The sequence below is a fragment of the Rattus norvegicus genome, chromosome 5 (assembly GCF_021556685.1).
Source record: "Rattus norvegicus strain SHRSP/BbbUtx chromosome 5, alternate assembly SHRSP_T2T, whole genome shotgun sequence".
In the NCBI taxonomy this organism is placed as follows: Eukaryota; Metazoa; Chordata; class Mammalia; order Rodentia; family Muridae; genus Rattus; species Rattus norvegicus.
The window spans coordinates 14,603,082-14,627,500 of NC_141538.1; the positions used below are offsets into that span (position 1 = coordinate 14,603,082).

Consider the following 24,419-nt stretch of genomic DNA (forward strand, 5'->3'; position numbering starts at 1 on the left):
GTAGCCCAGGCTGGCTTCAGATTCTCTGAGTAGCTGAAGCTGACCTTAAACCTTCCTTTTTCTGCTCCCTAAGTGTTGGGATTATAGGGCATGTACTGCCTCATCCAGGCCTTGGTCCTGGCTCAGGGTGGTGGTCATTTCGTGGTGGTGGTGGTGGGGAACCCCAAAAGCTAAAAAAAAGTCTTGAGATAAAAATTGGAAAAATTAAAGTATGGACTGGATATTAAATGATATCAAGAAAATACCACTGGTTTGTAAAAGATACTGTGATTATATAAGAACACAACAGTTTCTAGATGTTGGTCCTGAAGTATTAACTGGTGGGACACACTGTGTCATTGAGCTTGAGTGATAGATATATGGAAGTCAGCTGTATAATCTCTTCACTTTTGGATACTTTTGAAATGTTATTATAAAAGCATTTATTATAAGAGTGTTAATACAGGCAAAAATGAAACATACTAAGGTATTTGTGTTAGTGGTGGCTGTAACTTGGACTCAGTACCTCCTCAGGATTAGTAGGGTACCCTGGTAACTGTGTTGTTGGGGGTGTTTCTAGAGATGTTAACCATGGGAGGCTCACCTCCCTGAACATTGGCAGCTATGGGAGACAACTTGGCTGAACGCACACAGCACTGAAACACATCCTTCCCCCTTTAAATAGTTTGTCAGATACACTGATACAGCATTGGAACTCTGACTGACCACCTAATTTGAATTCCATCGCCTGAGCCAACATGGCAGAAGAGGAGAACCTAGAAGACACCATCGTCCTCTGGCAGCAGACTCTGGTGGAATAAGCATGACCACCCCTCAAATTAAAATGGTAAGTGTAAAAAGAGAAAAAATGACATAGGAAGTAGTAAGTTGGACTTTGTAAAATTTATTCTCTTTTATTATTAACTCATTCCTGGGAAAACAATATTTTGTTATTTTGAAGATTTATACTTCAGTTTAAAAAACTTATTTAATCAAAACTTACTTGAGTTTCAGTCTGTAACTTTCCAATTAACGAGAGAGTCTTAACAGCAACAAAGCAGACCTGTGATTTCAAACAAGTAAACACATTACCAAGATTTCCGTGTGATGTGGAAACTGTTTCTTTCTTCTTTAACTTACTGATTGGAAAACTTGAGCGGCTTTTAAAGGATGGTGTAAGATGTGATTTCCAAGTTCGGCATCTAATTCGACAACGTCACAGGGGTTTATTAAAATACTGAACCGGTAGACAGCATAGCTTTGTTTTGAATCTGAGAAGACATAAATGTAAACATCAGGATAAGTACGTGCAGACTCTTGTCTGAGGGTTCTTGACTGACCGCGTCGCTGACATACCATTGTAGTACTTGCAGTCGTCCATAAACTTTTGGAGGCCTCCACTTCTGTCAAGGTAGACAAGGGCTGCCTCTTTCATTGGAAGCTTCCCCATCTTCTCCATGTTGGTAATCTCCATCAGGACAAGTTAACCAGAGGGGTGGGAAAGATTAAAGCGATGAGACCCATGTAAACAATGAGGAACAGAGCAAAGCTTACTTTTGAAGACCACTAAGAAAACTTACAATTTCTTAAAACATAAAATTGAGGATGCAAGTAGGTAAGCCTTCCAACTGAAAGGGAGACGAAAACCTAGCACTGATTGACCCCAGGACTGCACACATGCAAGCGTGTATTATTGACGCACACCTTCACGCCCATATAACACTTTAATCAACATTCAGTGACAGGAGCCTGCCAAAGACCACACACTTACCAGGATGCCCAGGAATGCACTACTAACGTGCAAATTGAAACTAATAATTTTAGATAATGCCAGTCCCAGTGTAAGCACAGGCTGAAGGATGGAAGGCACACTAATTCTCACCAGTCCAGTCTGTGATAGCAAGATGACTCACTGGGTAAAGAGGCCAAGTCTTGGGGCTGGAGATAGCTTTAGCTGACAGACAGAGGTATTAGACAATTAAGTCCTCTCTCCATTCTAAATCCTTGTCAGGGACAAACATAGAACATTAACCTGCAGAGGTAGAGAGGGGTATATAAAATATGCACTTACGCAAAAAACACTAATTATAAACAAGATATGCCATGCAGTCACTGTGATATTAGGAAGGATATGATTGAGATTGGAACCTGCCTTTAAGGACTCCAATCTAGAGAAGTCGGAAATAGTGACTAACACATTATCGAATCATTATCAGCTATCTGTCTGTATCTATTATTTATTGGCTAGCTCACTTTCCCTAGGCACCAGTAATACACAGACGAGCAAAGCAGTGTCTGTCCTTTAAAGAGTACAGCAAGCAGGGGTTGGGGATTTAGCTCAGTGGTAGAGCGCTTGCCTAGGAAGCGCAAGGCCCTGGGTTCGGTCCCCAGCTCCGAAAAAAAGAACCAAAAAAAAAAAAAGAAAGAAAGACATGTATTCCACTTTAAAGGAATAAAGTAGTTTGTCTCTATGTGACTTAAGTATAATAATGCTGTCCCAGTTCGCTTGCCCAGCATGCACAAGGCTGGACTCAATCCTAGCATCACCTGAATGAATGAATGAATGAATGAATGAATGAATGAATGAATGAATTTTGGTTTTAGTATTCCTATAATGGCAGAGCTTTCCATATATACTAACACCCCCATTATAAGTCATATATCACTGACCTTACCCACCTATTACCTGTAGTTCAGGATACTTTGCACAGAAAAGTAAGTGGCTATCCTTTTTGTTATTACACTGGGGTCACAATCACTAATTTTAAATTTAATAATTTGACATTGCTAGAGTATCAGGTTTGTTTTTTTTTGTTGTTTTTTTTTTGTTTTTTTTTTTTTTTGTTTTTTTTTTTTTTGCCAGGTGTGCTCATGAACACATTTAATCCACAGGTCAGGAAGCAGAGGCTCATTGATCCCTGGGTTCTATAGCCTGGTCTGCAGATTGAGAATGGCCAGGGACAATACACAGAGAATCTGTGTCTCAAAACAAAACGAATCCCCTCCTCCACCAAGAACAACCACAGCAAAATTAGATTTCTGAAGTTGGAGGTCATTGAGTGAAATGGTTGTGTAAATTCAGACTGAGTTTTTTGAAGTCCAAAATAATTATATAGGGAAAGAGAAGTTTACAAAGTTTTTGAAAATAGAATCATGTCCATTTTATTTTTATTTTATTTTGGAAATTAGCTCCTTCCTGTTCCTGTGTGGAGAATGCTTTGAAACGGAACAGCCAATTATCAGTTTTCAACTAGTGTTGTATTTCTAAGAGATGGATGGACCAGTCCATATGTGGAACACAGCGAAATGGAGGCAATAATTCTAGAATCTTAAAGACTCTAATTCTGGGCTTCATGACCAACCTGTACCAACCACACAGAGAGGAAAAAAAAAATCAGTCGAGGCCAGGTCATGGTTGCAGAGAATAAGTAGGTTGGGCAGACTGAGTTCAAAGCTAGTCTCTGGCAGACAGGGTGGCGGTGGCCTTGATTCCAGCACTCAGGAGGCAGAGGCAGGCCTATCTCTCTGAGTTCCTGGATGGAGAGGGCTCTGCAAAGAGGACAGGGCTCTGCAAAGAAACAGAGCCTCGAAAAACAAAACAAAATGAACAGATAGTCTTGGTAGCCTTGGGCTACATATGCGTTCTACGGTAGTCTGAGTTGCATAACAAAGCCCTGTCTAGAAATCTCAAGTTTTGCCATGTCCACGGCCCGGTTCACCACAGCACCTCCAAACAAGTGGATTTTCATGTATCGGATTCTCGACAGTCAGCCAGGTAGGAAAGGAGACGGGAAGTCGAGTGGAGTTCAGGGCCTTCGAAAGATGGGGATAGAGCCCAATTGTCTATTAAAAATGTCTTGCTGGGCAGTGATGGCACGCACCACCCAGGAGGCAGAGGCAGAAGGATCTTTGGGTTTGAGGCCAGGCTGGTCTACAGAGCGAGTTCCAGGACAGACAGACAGACAGACAGACAGACAGACAGACAGACAGACAGACAGTCTTGGGAATGAACGCATTTGCAAGTAGGGGATTATGAGGAGAAAAGGACATAGAACAGGCCACCGGAATAAATACAAGTCTTCCCTCCTGTCAGCGCCGAAGGAACCCTGAGGAGATGCGGAGACCAAGGCCCAAACACCTCAGAACTCAGTCACGAGAGCTAACGCGCCTGGCTTGCGGGGCCTGCAGCCCCTCAGGAGACCCCAGTGCCCTCGACCCAGTCACGCTGCCACCTCTGGAATTAGACCCACCTGCACCGCAGGACCCGCGTGGGACACGGAAGGCCTCCCGCGCAGGCGCACTCTCCCAACTGTCGGCTGGCGCGCAGGGCCTGCCGGGACCTCAGCCCTTCTGTCACCAGGGCAACCATAGTGCAGTTAGCTACCGGCACAGCAAAGAGATGGAGATACCTCTGCCTTTGCTGTCATCTAATCCAAGACAATATCTTCTGTGAAAATTTTTCAAATTCTGCTGGTGGGGATGCGAAATAGCTCAGTAAACTTCGGAAGCTGCAGAAGACTCTCAAAGTCCATGAGAATTGAGAATATGCATACACAGGAAACTTTGTATATTTAAACTTATACTATTACTCAAAATTGCCCCGAAGTGAACGACTTGGCTTCCAACTAGCGTCAAACAGCTGTGGTATAGCAACGCAAGACAACGCGATATTCCCTTGAGATAAAAAGAATTAAGGGCTAGCACAATATGGATGGCTCTTGAGTGCACTGTGCAAGATGAAAGACACAAAAGTTCCATGTTGTATGTTGCCATTCATATATGAAATAGCCAGGAATAGGCAAACACGAATACGAATTTGTGATAACCTAGGGCTTGGTAAGGCAGTGAAATGTGATTGATAATGGGTAAGGGTTTTCCCCCTAAAATTGTAAAGTACACATAACAAAATGTACCATTTTAGCCACTCTTGAGTAAAAGCTGAATGTCATAAAACTATGACACTGTTTCCAGTACTGAATCATCTTTCCCTAACTCTGTACCATTTACGGATTTCCCATATTTCTGGCAATAACCATTCTGTTGTCTTCTTAAAATTAGCTACTCCAGACCTCATAAATAGAACAAATACAGCATTTGTTGTCTTGTGTCTTTTATTCTACTTCATAAAATGTCCTTAAGGCTCATCCATGCTGTAGAATGTTAGAATCTTAAGTGGACAGCAAACTGTTCGTTGTTTCTTTCCTTGGTGCTGGGGACTGACCCTGAACCCCCAGGCCTCACGAGTTGCTTGTGAGGTAATGGTGATACTCTAAAGTTGAACAAAGTCTCAGTAAAGCCTGTCAATTGCTGGTCTTGAGACAGGGTCTTTCTACTATAACCTAGGATAGCCTTATACTTACCTTGTAGCCGAGGCTGGCTCTGAACTCAGTTTGTAGCATAGGCAAGTCTCGAATTCACAATTTTGCCTCAGGTTCCATGTACAAGACTTTTTTTTTAAAGATTTATTCATTTATTATATATAAGTACACTGTAGCTGTCTTCAGACACACCAGAAGAGGGCATCGGATCTCTTTACAGATGGTTGTGAGCCACCATGTGGTTGCTGGGATTTGAACTCAGGACCTCTGGAAGAGCAGTCAGTGCTCTTAACCGCTGAGCCATCTCTCCAGCCCCCATGTACAAGACTTATAGGTGCATTTCACAATGGATAAATTCTATAGCATGAGAATTAAAGACCAATAGAAGTTTTACCAAACAACAAAACTCCTAAAAATTGGGTTGGCTCAAGTCTATTACTTGGCATAATTGACCTCCTTCCTCTTCAGGGGAAAGGGTTTCAGTTAGGAAACCATGATGTAATGTGTGTCCCACAGCTTTGAGTCACATATACGAGCACTTTTTTTTTTTTTTTTTTTGTATTTTTGTTTTGCTGACTCTCAGACTGTTTTGCTGACTTTGTAAACATGAGAACACAAACATGTCTTTTGACACTCTGACTCCAAATTTGGGGGACAGTTTTCCCTTTCTTTAAATGTAAGTGAGAAGCAAAGCAATGAAAGCCTTGACTCCAGTGGTCGATTGCAGCTGGTTCACACTAACAATGCAGGGCCCGCACCTGCTGCTGCTTCACTGTGACAAAACAGTGAAAAGTGGGCAAGCACACTTTCTACATCTTCTGTTCTTATGGCCCCTGTGGAAGGCCCAGGCAATGATCATCTTCAGTGTCAGGTGGATGGGATTTAGAGTCACCTGGGAAACATGAATCTGTGTGGATCTGCGAGAATTTTTCGAGAGAGGTTTAAGAGGGGGAGATCCACCCTAAATATGGAGCAGTGCCCTGTGGATGGACATTCTGGGCTGCACAAGAGGGAGCTCATGAAATATCAGCATTTATCTCTGATTCCTGACTGAAGACCCAATGTGACCAAGTGCTTGGCGCATCTGCCTATGCCACCAGGACCAACCGTTCCTTCAAACTGAGCAAATCCAGCTCACTCTTAAGTTGCTTCTGTTTGCTGTGTCACAAGAGCCAAAGGCAGTCTGGGGTTTTCCCAATCACCCATCCAACACACTGAAAACTCTCACTACCGGTTTTGACGGGGGAATGCGTGTATGCTGTAATCCTGGTTAGTGAGACAGACCTCAAGGAATGAAGTCAGCTGTGGAGCTTCTGAGGTAGGGAAATTAAAGCCCCCCTCCCCCTTTGGTTAGATATTCTCAGACCTGAATGCAACTTCTCAGGATGTCACAGGCATCTCAGTCCACAAAAGAATTAATCAGGGGGCTGGGGATTTAGCTCAGTGGTAGAGCGCTTACCTAGGAAGCGCAAGGCCCTGGGTTCGGTCCCCAGCTCCGAAAAAAAGAACCAAAAAAAAAAAAAGAATTAATCAGAAGATGAAGAAGGTAGGAGGTGAGAAAAGAATCTAGGATCAAAAGAGGCCATGGTGGAGGTCTGAGGGAACCGCCAGGGACACCGGGGCTGCTGAGGCCAATGGCTTCCACTTGCCACTGCTTCCCCTCACCCCACCCCACCCAAACCCCAGCATCATGTGGAACCTGCTAGAGCCAGAGGGATCTGGAAACCACACTTCACCTGGGAATGACAGAGTGGCCAATTCATCTTCTAAGCATTTCTTCTTTATTTTGAGTTCCTCTTTTCCATGTAAGGCTCGCAATGGCTCTACTTGTGTATCAGTCGTTTCAGGGTTACAGCTTCTCTACCCAGTTTAAGGTCGTCTTTGGCCATATGTATGCTCCTTTTCTTTCTCTCGTTACCCACTCCCTTAATTTTAACATGCCATACAGTTAACAATATCTAAAATTCATGGACCCTAACTCCACCCTAACTTTCCCTTCTCACCTACTTTTTGTGGACTATTTCCCCAATTAGATTAATACTTTATCTTTTTTCTTATCCACCCTACTTCTCTTTCATTCTTAATCTTAGTAAGTGAAGTTTGAGTCTACTACACACTGCCTTTGTTTATCTTCCAACAGTTACTGATGTCAAGTGCTAGTGACCAGTATGACCCTGCTCAGTGGTAATAAGGGCACCGGCGACTGCTTTCCCAGCCACTTTCCCACTCAGGAAATAATAAAGCTTATATCAGGTATGTTGAGCACCCAGACTAAGGAATTATTTTCTGAACTCAATTCTACCATATTTAATTCCTACCTGATCATCAAAAATACTCAACCTGGGGGCAGGATAGATGGTGCAGCAGGTGAGCGCTTCTTGCCCTTGCAGAGAATGCAGGGTTGGTTTGTTGCACCCGTATGATGGGTCCCCTGGGTAACTGCAGCTCCACAGACTTGATGCCACTGCACGTGTGGTAGGACACTCACTCACTTAGGCTAACACATACTCATAAACAAATCCTATGCCACGTAGTGAGAAGAGTTAGATAAGTGCCAGAGAACTCGAAATATAATTCTAAGTGTGTCTGAAGACACGAGTTTTTGAATGAAATAAGGAAGACAATGGATAATAGGAAAGAGGAATTAAACAAAGAGAAACTTATTTGAAATGGTGGAAATAGAGCACACAGGAAGTCTCAGCAACAGAAGAGATTAACAGTCTATCTGGGCCTGCAGACTAGATAGAGGAACCAGATCAATCCCACAAGGACAGAGATAATAAAAAGGTTCCAATGAGACTCTCAAGATGTATGTGACACCCTGAGAGACAAAATCTGTGGCTATAAGCGTAAAGGAAGAGCCACCTCGATCTAAAGGCACAAAAACATTTTCAAAAGAACTGAAACAAAATAAAACTGAACCATTAGAAAAAAAATGCCAATCCAAATCCAGGAGGCACTTAGGACTCCTAATCAATGACATTAGACAGTATCCTTCCCTCACCATAATAAAACTAAAACTCCAAATCAAAAGAACAAGCGTGTGTAATGTACCGAGAGAAATGTCAAGTCTGTGTAAGATATAAAGGTAGGCCCACCAGAGTAACAGCAGATTATTCAAGTGCACTTTAAGAACCAGGAGGGCTGGACAGATGTATTTAAGGTCCTGACAGACAACAACTGCCCACCAGACTACTATACTGAGCTGCCTGTAGGCACACATCTTTGGAAACTTGGTTCCCGTTTTGTAGTGCTGTCTGGTGAGATGTGGAATGTTTCGGAAGTACAGCCCTCCTGAAGGAAATGAATTTTGGGGGTGAGCTTTGATGGTCTACAGCCTTGTTCTCCTAGCAGGTCCCTCTCTGCTGTGTGCCACTGAAAATATAACCAGTCATCTTCCCATTCCTACAAACCCCACTGCTGATGGACCCTCCCTCCGGAATGGTAAGACAAAACAAGTTCTTCTGTAAGGTGCCTTTGGTCTAGAGTACCGTGAAAACGAAACAGTTAACAGAAAAGTAACTGACTCAGCAAAGTTATTCTCACAATTAAAAAAAAAAACTTTCTGTGATAAAAATAGGCTAAAGGGATTAAGTCCAGTACGCCAGCTCAGCAGAAAACACACTAAGAAATCTTTTTGACCAAAGAGAAAAGTAAATGCACCCCTGCAGCCACGGGGGGGGGGGGGGGACCGTGCTAGAACGATAGTTAAGCAAGAGAAGAGGAAAAATACCAAACACTACAAAATCAACAAGATATCAGGAATCAATATACAGCTTTTAATAATAACTCTAAATACAGTCTCAACCAAAAGACATTCATGGAGAGGATCCAAACGCAGAGATCATGTACTTGTATTAACTGGACTCAACAGGTTATTTTAAAAAAGACATGAAGTTGGGAGAGAAACATGCATGTTATGGGGGGAGACCAGAGTGAGGCACAGATAAGGAAAAATACATTGTATACATGGATGAAATTCTCAAAGAATAAATACAAACGTAAAAACCCTAGGTAATGAAGTCGTCTAGCTACTATCCATCAAAATGTACCTCAGATTCTTTTCCTCTGTACTTGTGATAAATGTCTTCAATTAAGATTAACACCCAGGGCCAGAGAGATGACTCAGTGGTTTAGAGAATTTGCTGCTCTTCCAGAGGGTCAGAGTTTAGCTTCTAGCACCCCTGTCAGGTGGTTTGCAAGCACCTACATCTCCAGTCTCTGGAGACCTGAGTCCCTCTTCTGGCCTCTTCTGGCCTCTGCATACACATAGTAAATATATATATATATATATATACATATACACACATATATATACATACATATATATATACACACACACACATGTATATATATACACATATATATACATATGTGGTGTGACATATATATACATATATATGTATATATATATGTGTGTGCATGCACACACACATAAACATTTTTAAGAGATAAGTGTCAGTGATCAATATCAATGTGTCATTAGCAAAGTAAACTAATGTGTCCGTGTGTACACACACATACACACACGGAATTGAACTCAGGGCCTCAGGGATACTAGGCAAGCCGTCCACCACCGAGCCATGCTGTGACATGTGGATGTCACAGAACAGCCTGTAGGTGTCATTTCTCTTTCCTTCCATCACGTAGGTCCTGGGTATTAAACTCTGCTCATCAGGCTCGGTGGCAAAGATGACCGGTAAACCATCTTGCCAGCCTGTAAGCCTCAGTTTTGAATGACTCGTGGCTACCACTGGTCACAGAAATGCCTAACACAGCAAGGATATATTTACTATCTAAAAAGAACTGAAGAGGTCTAGTAGAGATTCCAACTGGCCATTTGTGTGGTGTGACAGCACTACAGTTCTCAGACTTCTGCGTTCCTCCAGTTAACTATTAAAACATAAGAAAACATAAGAACATCTAAATATGGACCTCATTGTAGGCTTCCCCACATACGTTTAACCAAAACTAAGTAGAAACATTTCACACTTCTCTTTATCATTCATTTCTCACAGTGCAGTAGGTGTGGGGAACGATGAACCCAAGAGATAAGCCCTGCAAGAGTTTATGATAAAAATTTAGGTGCTACTTTTGAATACAGATTTATAAAATCATCGTGTGTCTGGTTCTCCCAGTAAGCAGGGTTAACATTTTTATTATAGCCAAACATATGTAAAAACTATCTACCTTTTACATGTGAGATTCTTTGACCACTTCTTAACTGTTATAGAATGGCTTGTGTACTAATAACTTACTCTCTGCTGTTGCAACGTTGGTTAAATTTCAAAAATTATATTTGAACACAGCACAGCATTTTTCTTTCTTTCTCAGTTCATTTACTGTGTGCAAAACTGAACATTTAAGAACTGAAAAATGTTTCCAAAAATTACACTTGTGTACGAGAGTGAAATTTATGGTTCTTTTCTACTATGTGGGTCTCAGGGACTGAACTCTGGTAATCAGAGTCAGTGGCAAGTACCCTTACCTGGTGAGCCCCCTTGCCTGTCCTGAAAAATGGTTTGTAGGGAGGCCTGCCACCCACTAAGACATGTTTAAAAGATTGCAAATGAGCAGCAACACAGTTTACCATGATGCTAATAGTGTGAAATAAACACAAATAGATCTCTTACTGGAATTCTATCAGTGAAGCTGAGAACAACTTTTTCCTAGTATCAGTTTAATATATATGAAAAGTGGCAAAGAACCCAAATACTTGAAAAAATTTTGTGGGTTTACTTGTTTTCATTTTGTGTGCATATGTGAGTGCATGTGCACCATGTGCATGCTGGGTACCTAAGGAGACCAGATGGTGGTTGGAGTCCCTAGAATTGGAGCCACATTGTGTGTCCCCAGGTGGGTACTGGGAACCAGATCCTGGTCCTTTGCAAGAACAGCAAATGCTCTTAATTTTAGATGCATCTCTCTTGTACAGAGCCATATTGGATTTGGGTCTAGCCGCTTTTTGACTGCATGGTTCAAAGTGACTAGGTGACTCTGGGCTGTCTGGCCACAGAGACTCACCCCTAAGATGACTTAAGTCTTAAGATTGTTGAATGAAAGCCTCTCCCATGAATTTACGGCACAGGAAGATAACATTCAAGGGATGCCTCAGCTCCCTTAGCAGATACCTGTTACCTCCTGAATCAACACCCAGTGTCTCCACCGCCTGACCTCTTTGCCTCCAGCTATCACTACCTATATCCGCACCTCCCCCTCCTCTGTGTTTCACAAAGGACACTCCCCCTACCTGAAAGCCTTAAAAGCTGTAACGTTCATCCCAATAAATGAGACCTTGACAACAGAATCTTGCTTGGTCTCCTTAGGGCCAAGGGTAGCGCCCCTTCGGGACTCTGAATAACTGGGTCCCTGCTGGCGGGGACACTCTCTAGGCCCCGTCCCAATACGCCTATACACATTACTACTCAGTTTTGCTGTTAATTTCTCTAGTACACAAACATGACTTAATATTTCAAGGTATTCAGACCATCAAAAACCCATGATATGGTTTCATATTACTGTGATTTCAATGCTTGTGTTCCCACATAACTCATGTGTGCCATCTAAGCCCTCAGTGAGAATAATCAGGAGGGACTCTGGGAAAGCAAAGGAGATTGCCCCTGAGAAAGTAAAGCCTCTTTCTTCTAGCTCACCGGCTCCAGCAGGGAGACCCCAACTACGAAGAAGAGGCTTTGCTTGAATAACAAACCTTAAACAGCAACAACACCCCCTCCCCCCCACCCCCACCCCCAGGCCCAGGACCTTCCTCAACAAGTTGTAATTCACAGGCCATAATGCTAGGCTGAGGAGGCTAAGGTGAGAGATAGCTCTAAAACCAAAACCAACAGGCAAAGAACTAACCTCCCAAATGACCTGTGAGATTATTTTGGTAGTTGGCATGAAATAGTCCAGTTGTTCAAAAGTCATATATTTAATAAGGCAGAATATGGGAGAAAAGTTAAACTTGAAAATTAGATTTCCCCCCGGAACTATATATATATATATATATATATATATATATATATATATATATATATATATATGTGTGTGTGTGTGTGTGTGTGTGTGTGTGTGTATACATATCTCTGTGTGTGTGTGTGTGTGTGTGTGTGTGTTAGTATAAAATATTTGGGTAATTCATTCCACCCAAATATTTTGACAAAGTCGTATACCTTTTTCTCCCACAAAAATAACTCATTTTAGTAGTTACTACTATAACCATTACTAGTTTTAATTTAAAATAACAACAGAAATTAGATGATCATTAAACGTTTGCTAATTTTATTATATTACATAGGTCTTTATTTCTTGTGATCCAAAAAAACATCAAAAATCTAAATTTTCTTTTTAAAAGTACAATATTACACTTTAATTTTTGGCAATTTAATTAAGGGATATTAGAGTAAAAAAAATCATGTATGTACAATTTTTGTTTTGATTCATAACCAACCAAAAACTCCGTTATTAAAGTAGAGATGACAGAAGTAGCCTGGATCGAGTTATGTACAGTGTAGGCGTAACATCTCACCCGTGAGGGAGATCCAGTGTACTGCATGCACACAAAGACTACCTGTCACACTGAAGCACCGCCTGTCCCCATCCTGCTGAACGTATTTTAGCCAAAGGGTACTGACGAGAAATATTTCTCACTTGCCAAGGTAACACATCCAAGGAAAGTTTGTTCTTAGCGCAGCTAAGCTCATGCCGCTGTCCCCTTAAGGACCTGGGAAGCTGTCCTCCAGGAGCTGGAGTCCCAAGAAGCACCCTCTGAACCTAACATTTTACCATCGTGAGTGCAGATGGTAACCGACAGGTTGTTCTGAACTACTTCTAAGACACATAAAGATAGCAAGAGGCATGTGTGCACGTCAGAGATAGGGAATGCTCTGATTAGTATTCACGAGGCCTCATGCATGTCTGATCCCTGCACTACAACACGAGTAATACTGAAAACGTTACACTAAATTACTGTTACCTTTTGTTGGAATGTGGTGGGGACACACACTCACGCTGACCCAGACTTGCTGTTTTACTACTTAATTCACAACTAAGTAAACATTACAGAAGGCTACTTCTTTTCTGTCACTTTAAAAACATGATCAATTAAGAAGGCAGTTTTGAAATAGCTATCTGCAAAAATAGACACCAAGGCTTAGTGGTGTCTACTAAACCTTCCAAGGGTCAGAAGGAACATAAATAGAAAACATTTCTAATATAAACACGTGACAGAGACATCTATGTTTGGCACCACCTAAAAAAAAATATCTGGTAGCATTTTATTACTTCTCAGTTCGTTGAGAATTCTAAAAATTCCTGGATGTTAAGTATTTTCTTTTCCTTTAGAGGAAAAGTGATGCATGGATGGGATCTGGGTATTCCAAAAGCAAATGGCTGCCTTCTGCTTTTTCTTATGGGGCTGCAAATGAGTGGCTGCGAATGCCCACTAGCAGCCGGGGCGTCAGCTCATCTGCCTCTGTGCTGGAGTCTGACTAAGAAGCAAAGAGTAAATTATCATGGGAAGATAGGGTTTCATCATAAACCATCACAAACCATCATGTACCATTTGCATAGTTTCGCTATGATAAAAGGCATAGAATTACAGATATTAATACATCTTAACTGTAACAGACTATTAAAACAGTCTATCTTGGATGTGTTAGTGTGAACTTAACAGGAAAGAAAAACAGTCAATAGCAAAAAGTTATCTTTAAAAATAGGTTAATGCTAAGAATAATAGCTTTAAATTTTTGTTTAAAAATAAGCTTAATAAACAAGAATACAAATTTAAGTTCAAAACTTAGCTCTTTGAAATGCCCTATTATTTCTTGCATACAGCAGAAAATATGTATTTCATAGTTTTCACTGTTACATATAAAAATGAGGCACTGTTATACAAAGTTGAATATATTCACACAAATAAGTGTTTCCAACTCTTCTGCAGGCTAGAGGTTGCTCCTCGGTTTCTGAATGATAGAGTGTTCACAAAAATAAGTCTTCTGAAGGAGGGGCGTAAGAAAAACCAACAAATGCATCGTCTGCCTCCAGAACACTGGCATTCACTATAGAATAGTCAGAAGACACGCACACAGAATAGGGCACCGTTTCTTCAGTGAAGACGGCATCGAAGTTTCTGATATCGTCTGGTCCAGCCTGAAACATCAAAAGCATAGAATCACCACTTTAGCTTTTCTTTCAACTCAGTTCATTAACTTTTTCCATTAATGCAGTTCATCAAAGTGTCTTTACGACTTTGTGCATTTTCCCCGGCAAATTTAGATTTCCCCTGCGTTGTTACTGCTCCTCCTGTCCCCTTTACGGTTACAGTGAGACTTGTCTTTCTGCTGTGAAGTAGGAAGGGTAGGAAGGTACCAGTAAGGAAGAGCAGCGCAGCAGCTGCACATGTATACATCCATACCTTTCTCTACATCACCGTCCCTATGTGCAGAGACAAGGCTCAGGGAGATCTAGGACAGTATTTCACTCCGGGTCTGACTGTTCAGTTTCTCAAGTCTGGATGGGTAGAGCTTTAAGGAGCAGTGGGGCTATTTTAGGTAAAGCCATGAAGGGTGGATCTGGGCTCTAAGGGAAGGTCAGGAAGCATTGGTGCAGACATCCTTAGCTCTACAGGCCCGAGGGCAGCTGCTGGGAAGGGAGTAAGGCAAACACTTACTTCCAAGGCAATGTCTCACTCAACGTAACATTGAACCTTTGCCTTCAGCGAGAAGGAAAGATCTCAGGCTCTACAGAGAGAACCTGAGATACAAACTCCAGCGATCTGCTTGGAAACACCATGCTAAACCTCCAGTCTCCACAGGGAAGCAAAAGCCTTTACGCTCCAGGAGAAGAAGCCTGACTAAAGTACACAGATAAAGACTCAGGGCAGAGAAAGGAACCCCCGGCTATCAGTTAGCCCAGTAAAAATACAAATTAATCAGACAACAGGGAATGAACACGAACTTCGTGATTCTTCCATATAAGAAAATCTCCCTCAGAACACAAAGCACTCTAGGAATTATCGCATTCAAGTCTTTAGAATAAATGGAATTTAAGATGAATTTTAAAAAAGGATTTTATTTATTTAATGTATGTGAGTTCACTGTCTTCAGACTCACCAGAAGAGGGCATCGGATCTCATTACAGATGGTTGGGAGCCACCATGTGGTTGCTGGGAATTTAACTCAGGACCTCTGGCAGAGGAGTCAGTGTTCTAAGCGCTGAACCACCTCTCCAGCCCTTAGATACATTTTAAAGGGGCTGAAGAGATGGTTCAGTGGTTGAGAGCTGCTGGTAGACCCAGCTCAGCTCTTTCCCATGTCACTTTCTTTGTGTCAGCAAAAACACAAGGAAGGAACCCAGCAGCCACACTGGCCTGAGACTCCCAGTCTCACCCTTTCCTAACTTTCCCCATGCTCTTTTCAGATTTACTTAGTTCTGAACCAGCCTGCAGGAGTTCCTTCTCCCACCTCACACCCATTCCCTGAGGACTCTCCCTTTTGGTACAGACCCTGATTAGCCCTTTCTTGTAACCCTCTCTGCTGTTCCAAGACCATTTCCATCCCTCCTGCCACACTGACTAGCAAGGGCTGTCTCTTCCAGGAACCCCACGGCAGCCACACTCATACCCATACTCATGACCCAGAGAGCAACTGCAACCAAAGAACAGAGCCTTTACCCAACAAAGACAAGAACAGATGAGCACCCCAGGAACACCTTGAGCACTGAACTCCAGATGCCTACGCCTGGAAGATATAAACACGAACAGCCAAGACAACGCGCCTCTACCAGAATCCAGTCACCCTATCACTGCAGACCTGAAATGCAGTACAGCTGAAGCGCAAGACAGACTTCAAGATAGCAACTACGAACGTGCTCAGGGACTTCAGAAATGATGTGCATTTGGGTCTATTTTCATTTTTCTACATACTGACTGTCAGTTAAACCAGCACCATTTATTGAAGATTCTTTCTTTTTTTCCATTGTATATTTTTTGCTTCCTTGTCAAAGAGCAAATGTCCATAGGTGTGTGGGCTCATTTCTGGGTCTTCGGTTCTATCCCACTGATCTACCTGCCTGTCTCTGTACCAATACCATGCAGCTCTGTAGTACAGCCTGAGGTCAGAGATGGTGATTACCTCAGGAGTTCTTTTTTTTTTTTTTTTTTTGGTTCTTTTTTTTTTTTTTCCGGAGCTGGGGACCGAACCCAGGGCCTTGCGCTTCCTAGGCAAGCGCTCTCCCACTGAGCTAAATCCCCAACCCCAGGAGTTCTTTTCTTGTTAAGAATTATTTTTGCTATCCTGTGTTTTTTGTTTTTTCCATATGAAATTGAGAATTGCTCTCAATTCTCAGTGAAGAATGGCCAAGACGCACCTAAAGAAATGTTCAACATCCTTAGTCATCAGGGAAATGCAAATCAAAACAACCCTGAGATTCTACCTCACACTAGTCAGAATGGCTAAGATCAAAAACTCAGGTGACAGCAGATGCTGGCAAGGATGCGGAGAAAGAGGAACACTCCTCCATTGTTGGTGGGATTGCAGACTGGTACAACCATTCTGGAAATCAGTCTGGAGGATCCTCAGAAAATTGGACATTGAACTGCCTGAGGATCCAGCTATACCTCTCTTGGGCATATACCCAAAAGATGCCCCAACATATAAAAAAGACACGTGCTCCACTATGTTCATCGCAGCCTTATTTATAATAGCCAGAAGCTGGAAATAGCCTAGATGTTCCACAACAGAAGAAAAAACACAGAAAATGTGATTCAATTACAAAATGGAATACTATTCAGCTATTAAGAACGAGGACGTCATGAGTTTTGTAGGCAAATGGATGGAACTAGAAAATATCCTGAGTGAGTTAACTCAGACCCAAAAGGACACGCACGATATGTACTCTCTAGTCAGTGGGTATCAGCCAAAGAAGTATGGAATACCCAGGATATAATCCACAGAACTCAGGAAGGTTAACAAGCCAAAGGGTCCAAGTGAGGATGATTCAATCTCACTTGGGAGGGAGAAGAAAGCAATCATGGGGGCAGAGGAAGGGAGGGATCTGGGTGGGAGAGCGGAGGGGGAGGGGAAAAGGAGAACATGACCAGGTACTGGAAGAGGGGGAGAGGAGTGAAGTTCAGAGGGCCAGCAGAATTAATGGAAACAGGCAACCTCAAGGAGTGGAAGGTGGGGAGACCCTCTAGACTGTACCAGAGACCTAGGAGGTGAGAGACTCTCGGGTCTCAAGGGGAGGGACCTTAGATGAAATGCCTAACAGTGGGGAGAGGGAACTCGTAGAGTCCGCCTCCAGCAGACAGACAGGGCATCAAGTGGAAGTACAGGGTTGCTATCTTACAGTCAAAAACTCTGACCCAGAATTGTTCCTGGCTAAGAGACATGCAGAGACAAAAATGGAGAAGACACTGGGGGAAAGAGGGTCCATCTCAGGGAGAGGCTCTAAGGCTTGACACTATTACTGATGCTATGGTTGAGTCTAGCATAGCTGTCCTCCGAGAGGCACAACAAGCAGCTGACTGAGAGAAGCAGATACACCCAACCAAAGGACTGAAGTCGGGGACTCCTGTGGTTGAATTAGGGGAAGGGTGGAAGAAGCTGAGGAGGAGTGTGACCCCATAGGAAGACCAACAGTATCAACTAACCAAGACCCATCAGATCTCTCAGACACTGAGCCACCAAACACACGCAGCACACAGGCTGGTCCAAGGCCACGGACACATACACAGCAGAGGACGACCTGGTTTGGTCTCAGTGAGAGAAGATGTGCCTGACCATCGAGAAACTTGAGGCCCCGGGGAATGGGGAGGCCTGGAGGGGTGGAGGCCAGGGTGGTGGGTCATCCTCTTGGAGACGGGGGAAGGAGGAATGGGATAAGAAACCATCAGAGGGCAGAATGGGAGGAGGGTAACGAATGGGCTATAAAAATAAAAGCAATAAATGAATGAAAATTTAAAAAGACATGAATTATCATATGAATGAGATTATGAATAAATCCCTCAATAAAGTCTGTAAAAATACAAACAGTTGAATAAAATAATGAAATAACTCAAGACATGAAAGTATAATTTAAGAAAAAAGAATCACTAAAGTGATTAAATTGAAATAAAACAAATTTAAAAATTTAGGAAGTCAAACAAAACTTACTTCAGAGGTTAAGTCCTACCAACTACTGTATAATGGTTTCCTCCAAGACTGAAATACTCTACAGGAAAATCTCTTCAGCCGACAAGTCAACAAATAGCTTCAGGAAATACCTGAAACTCATCAAATTAGCTAGTTCCCATCCCTATCCACCTCCACCAAGCAAAGATTGTGACACACCAGAGAAGCTGCCTGGAAGGAGAAACCAGCCCCCTGCCTGGAAGAGGTTTAGACCAAGTGAATCACTGGAAGGGACACTCTCTAACCTGTGAAGTGACTGCAGGTTGTGAAGTGACTGCAGTGTAGTGTGCTCCAGGTTCCCAGATTTTGTGAGATGTCACCTGTGCTGGGGTGCGCTCTGGTAATGTAGCTATCTGAGTAATTTCTGCTCCTGTAAGTACCCCTCACCCATATTCCTATAAGTAACACCAATAAAACTTATTGGCTCCCCAAGTTGGACTTTGGTGGCATTTGTTTTTTGGTTTATCATGGGCTTCCTATCTGGGGTGAGTGTGTTGTTGGTCTCCCTGCAAAAAAGCCCTGCTACACAATATTAACGTTAACATAGTACAAGACATGGAAGAGTCTTGGGTGTTGAGGATGAAGTAGAAAAAAAAGATAGCTCAAAGAAATGTTAAATCTAAAAAAAAAATAGATCCAGCCAGAAAATATGCAGGAAATCTGGGAAACTATGAAAAGACCAAATCTACAAATAATATGCATAGAGAATAAACCCAGGTCAAATACAGAAAATAATTTTAAGAAAATAATAGATGATGATTTGTTCAATGTAAAGGAGGTGCCAGGCTGGGGTGGTGGCGAAACACTCCTTTAATCCCAGCATGCCGGCAGGTCAGTCTCTGAGTTTGTGGACAGCCTGGTCCAGAGTGAGTTACAAGACAGCCAGGGCTACCCAGCAAAACGGTCTTGACAAACTAACTAAACTAACCAATCAACTAACCAAATGATTTCAGATAAAGAAGTAGGTGCCAAGACCTCGTGACTATACAGTGTCCAAGACCTCGAGACTATACAGTGTCTAAGACCTCGTGACTATACATTGTCTAAGATATCAAGACTATACAGTGTCTAAGACCTCATGACTATACAGTGTCTAAGACCTCGTGACTATACAGTGTCCAAGACCTCGTGACTATACAGTGTCCAAGACCTCGTGACTATACAGTGTCCAAGACCTCGTGACTGTACAGTGTCTAAGACCTCGTGACTGTACAGTGTCTAAGATATCAAGACTATACAGTGTCTAAGACCTCGTGACTATACAGTGTCTAAGATATCAAGACTATACAGTGTCTAAGACCTCGTGACTATACAGTGTCTAAGACCTCGTGACTGTACAGTGTCTAAGACCTCGTGACTATACAGTGTCTAAGACCTCGTGACTATACAGTGTCCAAGACCTCGTGACTGTACAGTGTCTAAGACCTCGTGACTGTACAGTGTCTAAGACCTCGTGACTGTACAGTGTCTAAGACCTCGTGACTGTAGAGTGTCTAAGACCTCGTGACTGTAGAGTGTCTAAGACCTCGTGACTGTAGAGTGTCTAAGACCTCGTGACTGTACAGTGTCTAAGATATCAAGACTATACAGTGTCTAAGACCTCGTGACTATACAGTGTCTAAGATATCAAGACTATACAGTGTCTAAGACCTCGTGACTATACAGTGTCCACGACCTCGTGACTATACAGTGTCTAAGATCTCAAGACTATACAGTGTCTAAGACCTCGTGACTGTACAGTGTCTAAGACCTCGTGACTGTACAGTGTCTAAGACCTCGTGACTATACAGTGTCTAAGACCTCGTGACTGTACAGTGTCTAAGACCTCGTGACTATACAGTGTCTAAGACCTCGTGACTATACAGTGTCCAAGACCTCGTGACTATACAGTGTCCAAGACCTCGTGACTATACAGTGTCCAAGACTTCGTGACTGTACAGTGTCTAAGACCTCGTGACTGTACAGTGTCTAAGACCTCGTGACTGTACAGTGTCTAAGACCTCGTGACTGTACAGTGTCTAAGACCTCGTGACTGTACAGTGTCTAAGACCTCGTGACTATACAGTGTCCAAGACCTCGTGACTATACAGTGTCTAAGACCTGGTGACTATACAGTGTCTAAGACCTGGTGACTATACAGTGTCCAAGACCTCGTGACTATACAGTGTCTAAGACCTCGTGACTATACAGTGTCCAAGACCTCGTGACTATACAGTGTCTAAGACCTCGTGACTGTACAGTGTCTAAGACCTCGTGACTGTACAGTGTCTAAGACCTCGTGACTGTACAGTGTCTAAGACCTCGTGACTGTACAGTGTCCAAGACCTCGTGACTATACAGTGTCCAAGACCTCGTGACTATACAGTGTCTAAGACCTGGTGACTATACAGTGTCTAAGACCTGGTGACTATACAGTGTCCAAGACCTCGTGACTATACAGTGTCTAAGACCTCGTGACTGTACAGTGTCTAAGACCTCGTGACTGTACAGTGTCTAAGACCTCGTGACTGTACAGTGTCTAAGACCTCGTGACTATACAGTGTCCAAGACCTCGTGACTATACAGTGTCCAAGACCTCGTGACTATACAGTGTCCAAGACCTCGTGACTATACAGTGTCTAAGATCTCAAGACTGTACAGTGTCCAGGAACTTGAGACTACATAGGCTTAGGGCCCAGGGGAAAGTCTAATACTATTATTCTGGTAAAGCAACGAAGCAATAAAATGGCTCCTGATGTCATACTGCTGTATCCACAGAGCAGCACCTCTTTATCCGGTGTCAGGGACGCCTCTCCTTGCAGCAGACAGGGGCTAACAGAGAGACCCACAACTGGACAATGTGCAGAGGGAGAGACTTTGAAGCACTCGGTCCTAAACGAGGTATCTTCGTCAAAGGTGCCCTGACTCCCACGAAGGCACAGGGATGCATGTGGGGGAGGAGGCAGAAAGATCTTAAGAGTTGAGGGTTATGGACGACGATAAGGAAACAGTGCCTTCTGGACACAACACGACTGACGCACATACGAACTGACTATGGCGGCATGCAGAAAGCTTGCACGAGTTCAAGCCAGATGGGGTCCTGGCTCAGCGAGGAGGAATGGACATGGGTTCCCACCCCGACCCAAGGAGCTATCTGCATTTGATACCCACTGGCAAGGGAAAAAAGATCAGCTTCCTCCAGTGGAATCTTTCTGGGTATATCGACCACCGTTCAGGCAGGCGGCATACCCGGGAGCAGATGGCCAACACGAAACTCATTCGGCGGCAGTATGTAGGCTTTCTGTCTCCTTTTGCTTTGGGCATTTTTAAAAATGTATTTATTTTTTGTCTTGTTGGTCTTTAGTTTCCTTATTTTGATTTCCATTTGTTCCACTGTGTATGTGTACTTTGCTTTTTTGGTCTTTGTGGCATTTCTTTTCTTTTAGTTTTTGTAGCTCTGGTTGTCCTGGAACTTGCTCTGTAGACCACGCTGGCCTCAAACTCAGATATATGCCTGTCTCTGCCTCCTGAGGCTGGGATTAAAGGTGTGCACCATTATGCTCAGCTGACTACATACTGTTAGGAGGGAGAACATCAAGTTGGGTGGGAAGGAAGTGGGTAGGATCTGAAAGGAAATGGGGAAGGGAAAAACATGATCAAAATGTATCACTGGCTACTCTTCTAGAGGACCGGGGTTCAATTCCTAGCACCTACATGGTGGCTCACAACATTCTGTAACTCCAGTCCTAAGAGATTTGACACCTTCTTCTAGCCTCCATGAACACATATACACATCCAGGTAAATACCCATACATGAAAGAAAAATAAAATATAAAAAAAAAAATAGTATTACAGAGGATCCATGTTTGGTTCCTAGCATCTACATCAGATGGCTCACAATGGCTTTAACTCCAATTTCATGGGATCCAACGCCCTCTTTTAGCCTCAGCAGGGGACACCGACACATGTGGTATTAAATGCATACTATAGACACACACACCCCTACACACACACACACAAGTAAATATTTTAGAATCCTTTCAGATCTGGGGCTTTATCCCAGTGGTAGAGCATCTGCCTCAGCAGCCCCCATGCCACTGTGCTCAGAACACAGACACCACTAACACAGAGCCTTTTCTCTATACATTTGCCTTCTCTTCAGTGAGGAATGAGGATGGAGCCTCCCTAACCCCCAGAGTGAAAATCAGGACCAGAACTCTCCTTAACAGAGTAGTCATTTCTGCAACTATCAATTCTGAACTACATGAAGTAAGTCAGGGTACAAATATTGCTGTGTTGGAGGGTATTTTATACCCAGTATGCACAGAGTCTAGCTTTAATCAAGCCAGAGTATACAGAGTAACTTTGAAAACATTGGCCTGGTCACATTTGTGTCATCCCAGGAGGTGTGGACAATCAGGTTCCTGGGCTCATTGGACAGCCAGTGAGAGCCTTTGTCTCACAACATAAGACACCAAGGATTTGCTCTGCCCTTCACACACAGATGTGCGTGCACACCCAAGAGGACACACAGCAACTTTGGAGCCACGCCCAGATTTGCATATTGGTGCTGTCACTTCTCATCTATCTGTGACTGTCCGTCTGCTAATTTATAAACAGATACACTAACGAGGGCACAACAGCAGTGAGTTTGCAGCTCATCTGAGGGGCAGATGTCCAGGAAGGAAGCTGCCCGTGGTCACTAACATTATTACCAACCTCCTGATGAATATCAACAGTCTATCTATTACCACGTTGATTCCTAAAACTTTACATGCTGCCAATTCTGTCAAATACATCTCTGATTGGCTTTTGGCTTAAAAAACACACTTTCAGGTACACTGCTTTCATTGGCAGATCTAACAAGGCTAGCTACTATGAACATTTGAATAATACTTTTAGTATTTCCTAGAAGAGATAGGACAATTTATATTTCCATGAAAAGATTTTAACTAGGGCTAAGGATACAGCTGGACTGATAAAGTATTCAGCAAGCAAGGAAGCAAGCATGAGGACCCAAGTGCAGCTCTCCAGGACCTACGTCAGGATCTGAGCAGCTGAGATGCAGACAGGTGGATCCCTGCAGCCAACTGGCAGGCCAGCCCAGCTGAAATGAGTCGGCTCAGGGTCAGGGGCAGAGCCTGTCTCAAAGACTAAAGTGGGCAAGACTGTGGAGGATGCTTCAACCTCTGGTCTATACACGCACATACACACACACACAGATACACCCACCCAAGTATGTATGTACAACACACACACACACACACACACACACACACCCCTATTCACAGACATTTATTTGGAAATAATTGCACTTGAATTTACTATGTACCGGTGATGACAACCTCCTTGGTTTCCATCTACTAAGAACATCCTTTTGACCTTTGCAAAGAAGCACTCATAATTACTATGCGGGAAGATGTTTAATTTAACTGTGGTCTTACTGGTCACCTTGAAGTTTCAGCTGCTTTCTACTTTTCACTTTTTGTGCAATGCTAGGCAAGTCCTCTACCACTGAGCCGGACACCTCTCAGTGACAGAACGCACAGATCCTTAGGTGCTGGCTCCTATTGCTCCAGTTGGCTGTGGGGATCCATTTCCAAAATCCTAATGAACTTAGGTCTAGGTTTTACTATGTTAGAAAAAATACATACTTACCACATTAGGGTTAAATGGCGGTGGGATCTTTTTTTGTACAAGGTCAGTCCAGCTGAGTGACTCAAAAAAAGGATGATTCTGGATTTCAAGCTAGAATATTAAAAAAAAAATTTTTTTTAAGTATTCATTAAAGAATGTTATAAGCTTAAGCTACTTCCCCTTGCCACTGGGTGTTTTGAGTGGAATATTTAGGTCCCTCTTGGTCATAGGCCCTGAAAAGGCAGCTATTTAGAGTCAGCTCCTTGTACATAAGTAATGTCACTTTCACAGACAGACAGATAGACAGACAGACACACACACACACACACTTTCC

At 42.9% G+C, this 24,419-nt stretch overlaps 2 protein-coding genes and 1 long non-coding RNA gene across 30 annotated transcripts in view; 1 reads left to right on the forward strand and 2 right to left on the reverse strand.

The window, feature by feature from the left end:
* Window positions 1-4,290, reverse strand: part of Mcmdc2 (minichromosome maintenance domain containing 2) — a 46,564-nt gene extending 42,274 nt beyond the window's left edge. For 6 of the 18 annotated variants that reach the window (XR_015619962.1, XM_087550408.1, XM_087550413.1 and 3 more), the window contains exons 1-5: window positions 4,230-4,290; window positions 1,893-2,011; window positions 1,336-1,447; window positions 1,120-1,250; window positions 983-1,042 (exon numbers count right to left, since the gene is read on the reverse strand). Coding sequence is in view for 15 of the 18 variants with exons in the window: in XM_087550408.1 (XP_087406534.1) it covers window positions 983-1,042; window positions 1,120-1,250; window positions 1,336-1,438 (294 nt within the window). In the remaining 3 variants the exon portion in view is untranslated. 18 annotated transcript variants of the gene reach the window in all.
* LOC102556004 (uncharacterized) lies at window positions 250-18,899 on the forward strand. Of its 2 annotated transcripts, XR_015620621.1 has the most exons (4): window positions 607-826; window positions 7,438-7,550; window positions 8,652-8,741; window positions 15,894-18,899. It is a non-coding gene; the product is annotated as an uncharacterized LOC102556004 (long non-coding RNA). The 2 variants fall into 2 exon arrangements; XR_015620622.1 differs by lacking the exons at window positions 7,438-7,550; window positions 8,652-8,741; window positions 15,894-18,899 and adding an exon at window positions 4,073-5,072 and having other exon boundaries at window positions 250-826.
* The window catches only part of Sgk3 (serum/glucocorticoid regulated kinase family, member 3), a 124,859-nt gene continuing 112,995 nt past the window's right edge, over window positions 12,556-24,419 (reverse strand). For 9 of the 10 annotated variants that reach the window (XM_087660233.1, XM_087660240.1, XM_087660235.1 and 6 more), the window contains 2 exons: window positions 24,107-24,196; window positions 12,556-14,447 (listed from right to left, as the gene is read on the reverse strand). In XM_087660233.1, coding sequence (XP_087516359.1) covers window positions 14,277-14,447; window positions 24,107-24,196 — 261 coding nt within the window. In that variant the 3' untranslated portion in view covers window positions 12,556-14,276. 10 annotated transcript variants of the gene reach the window in all.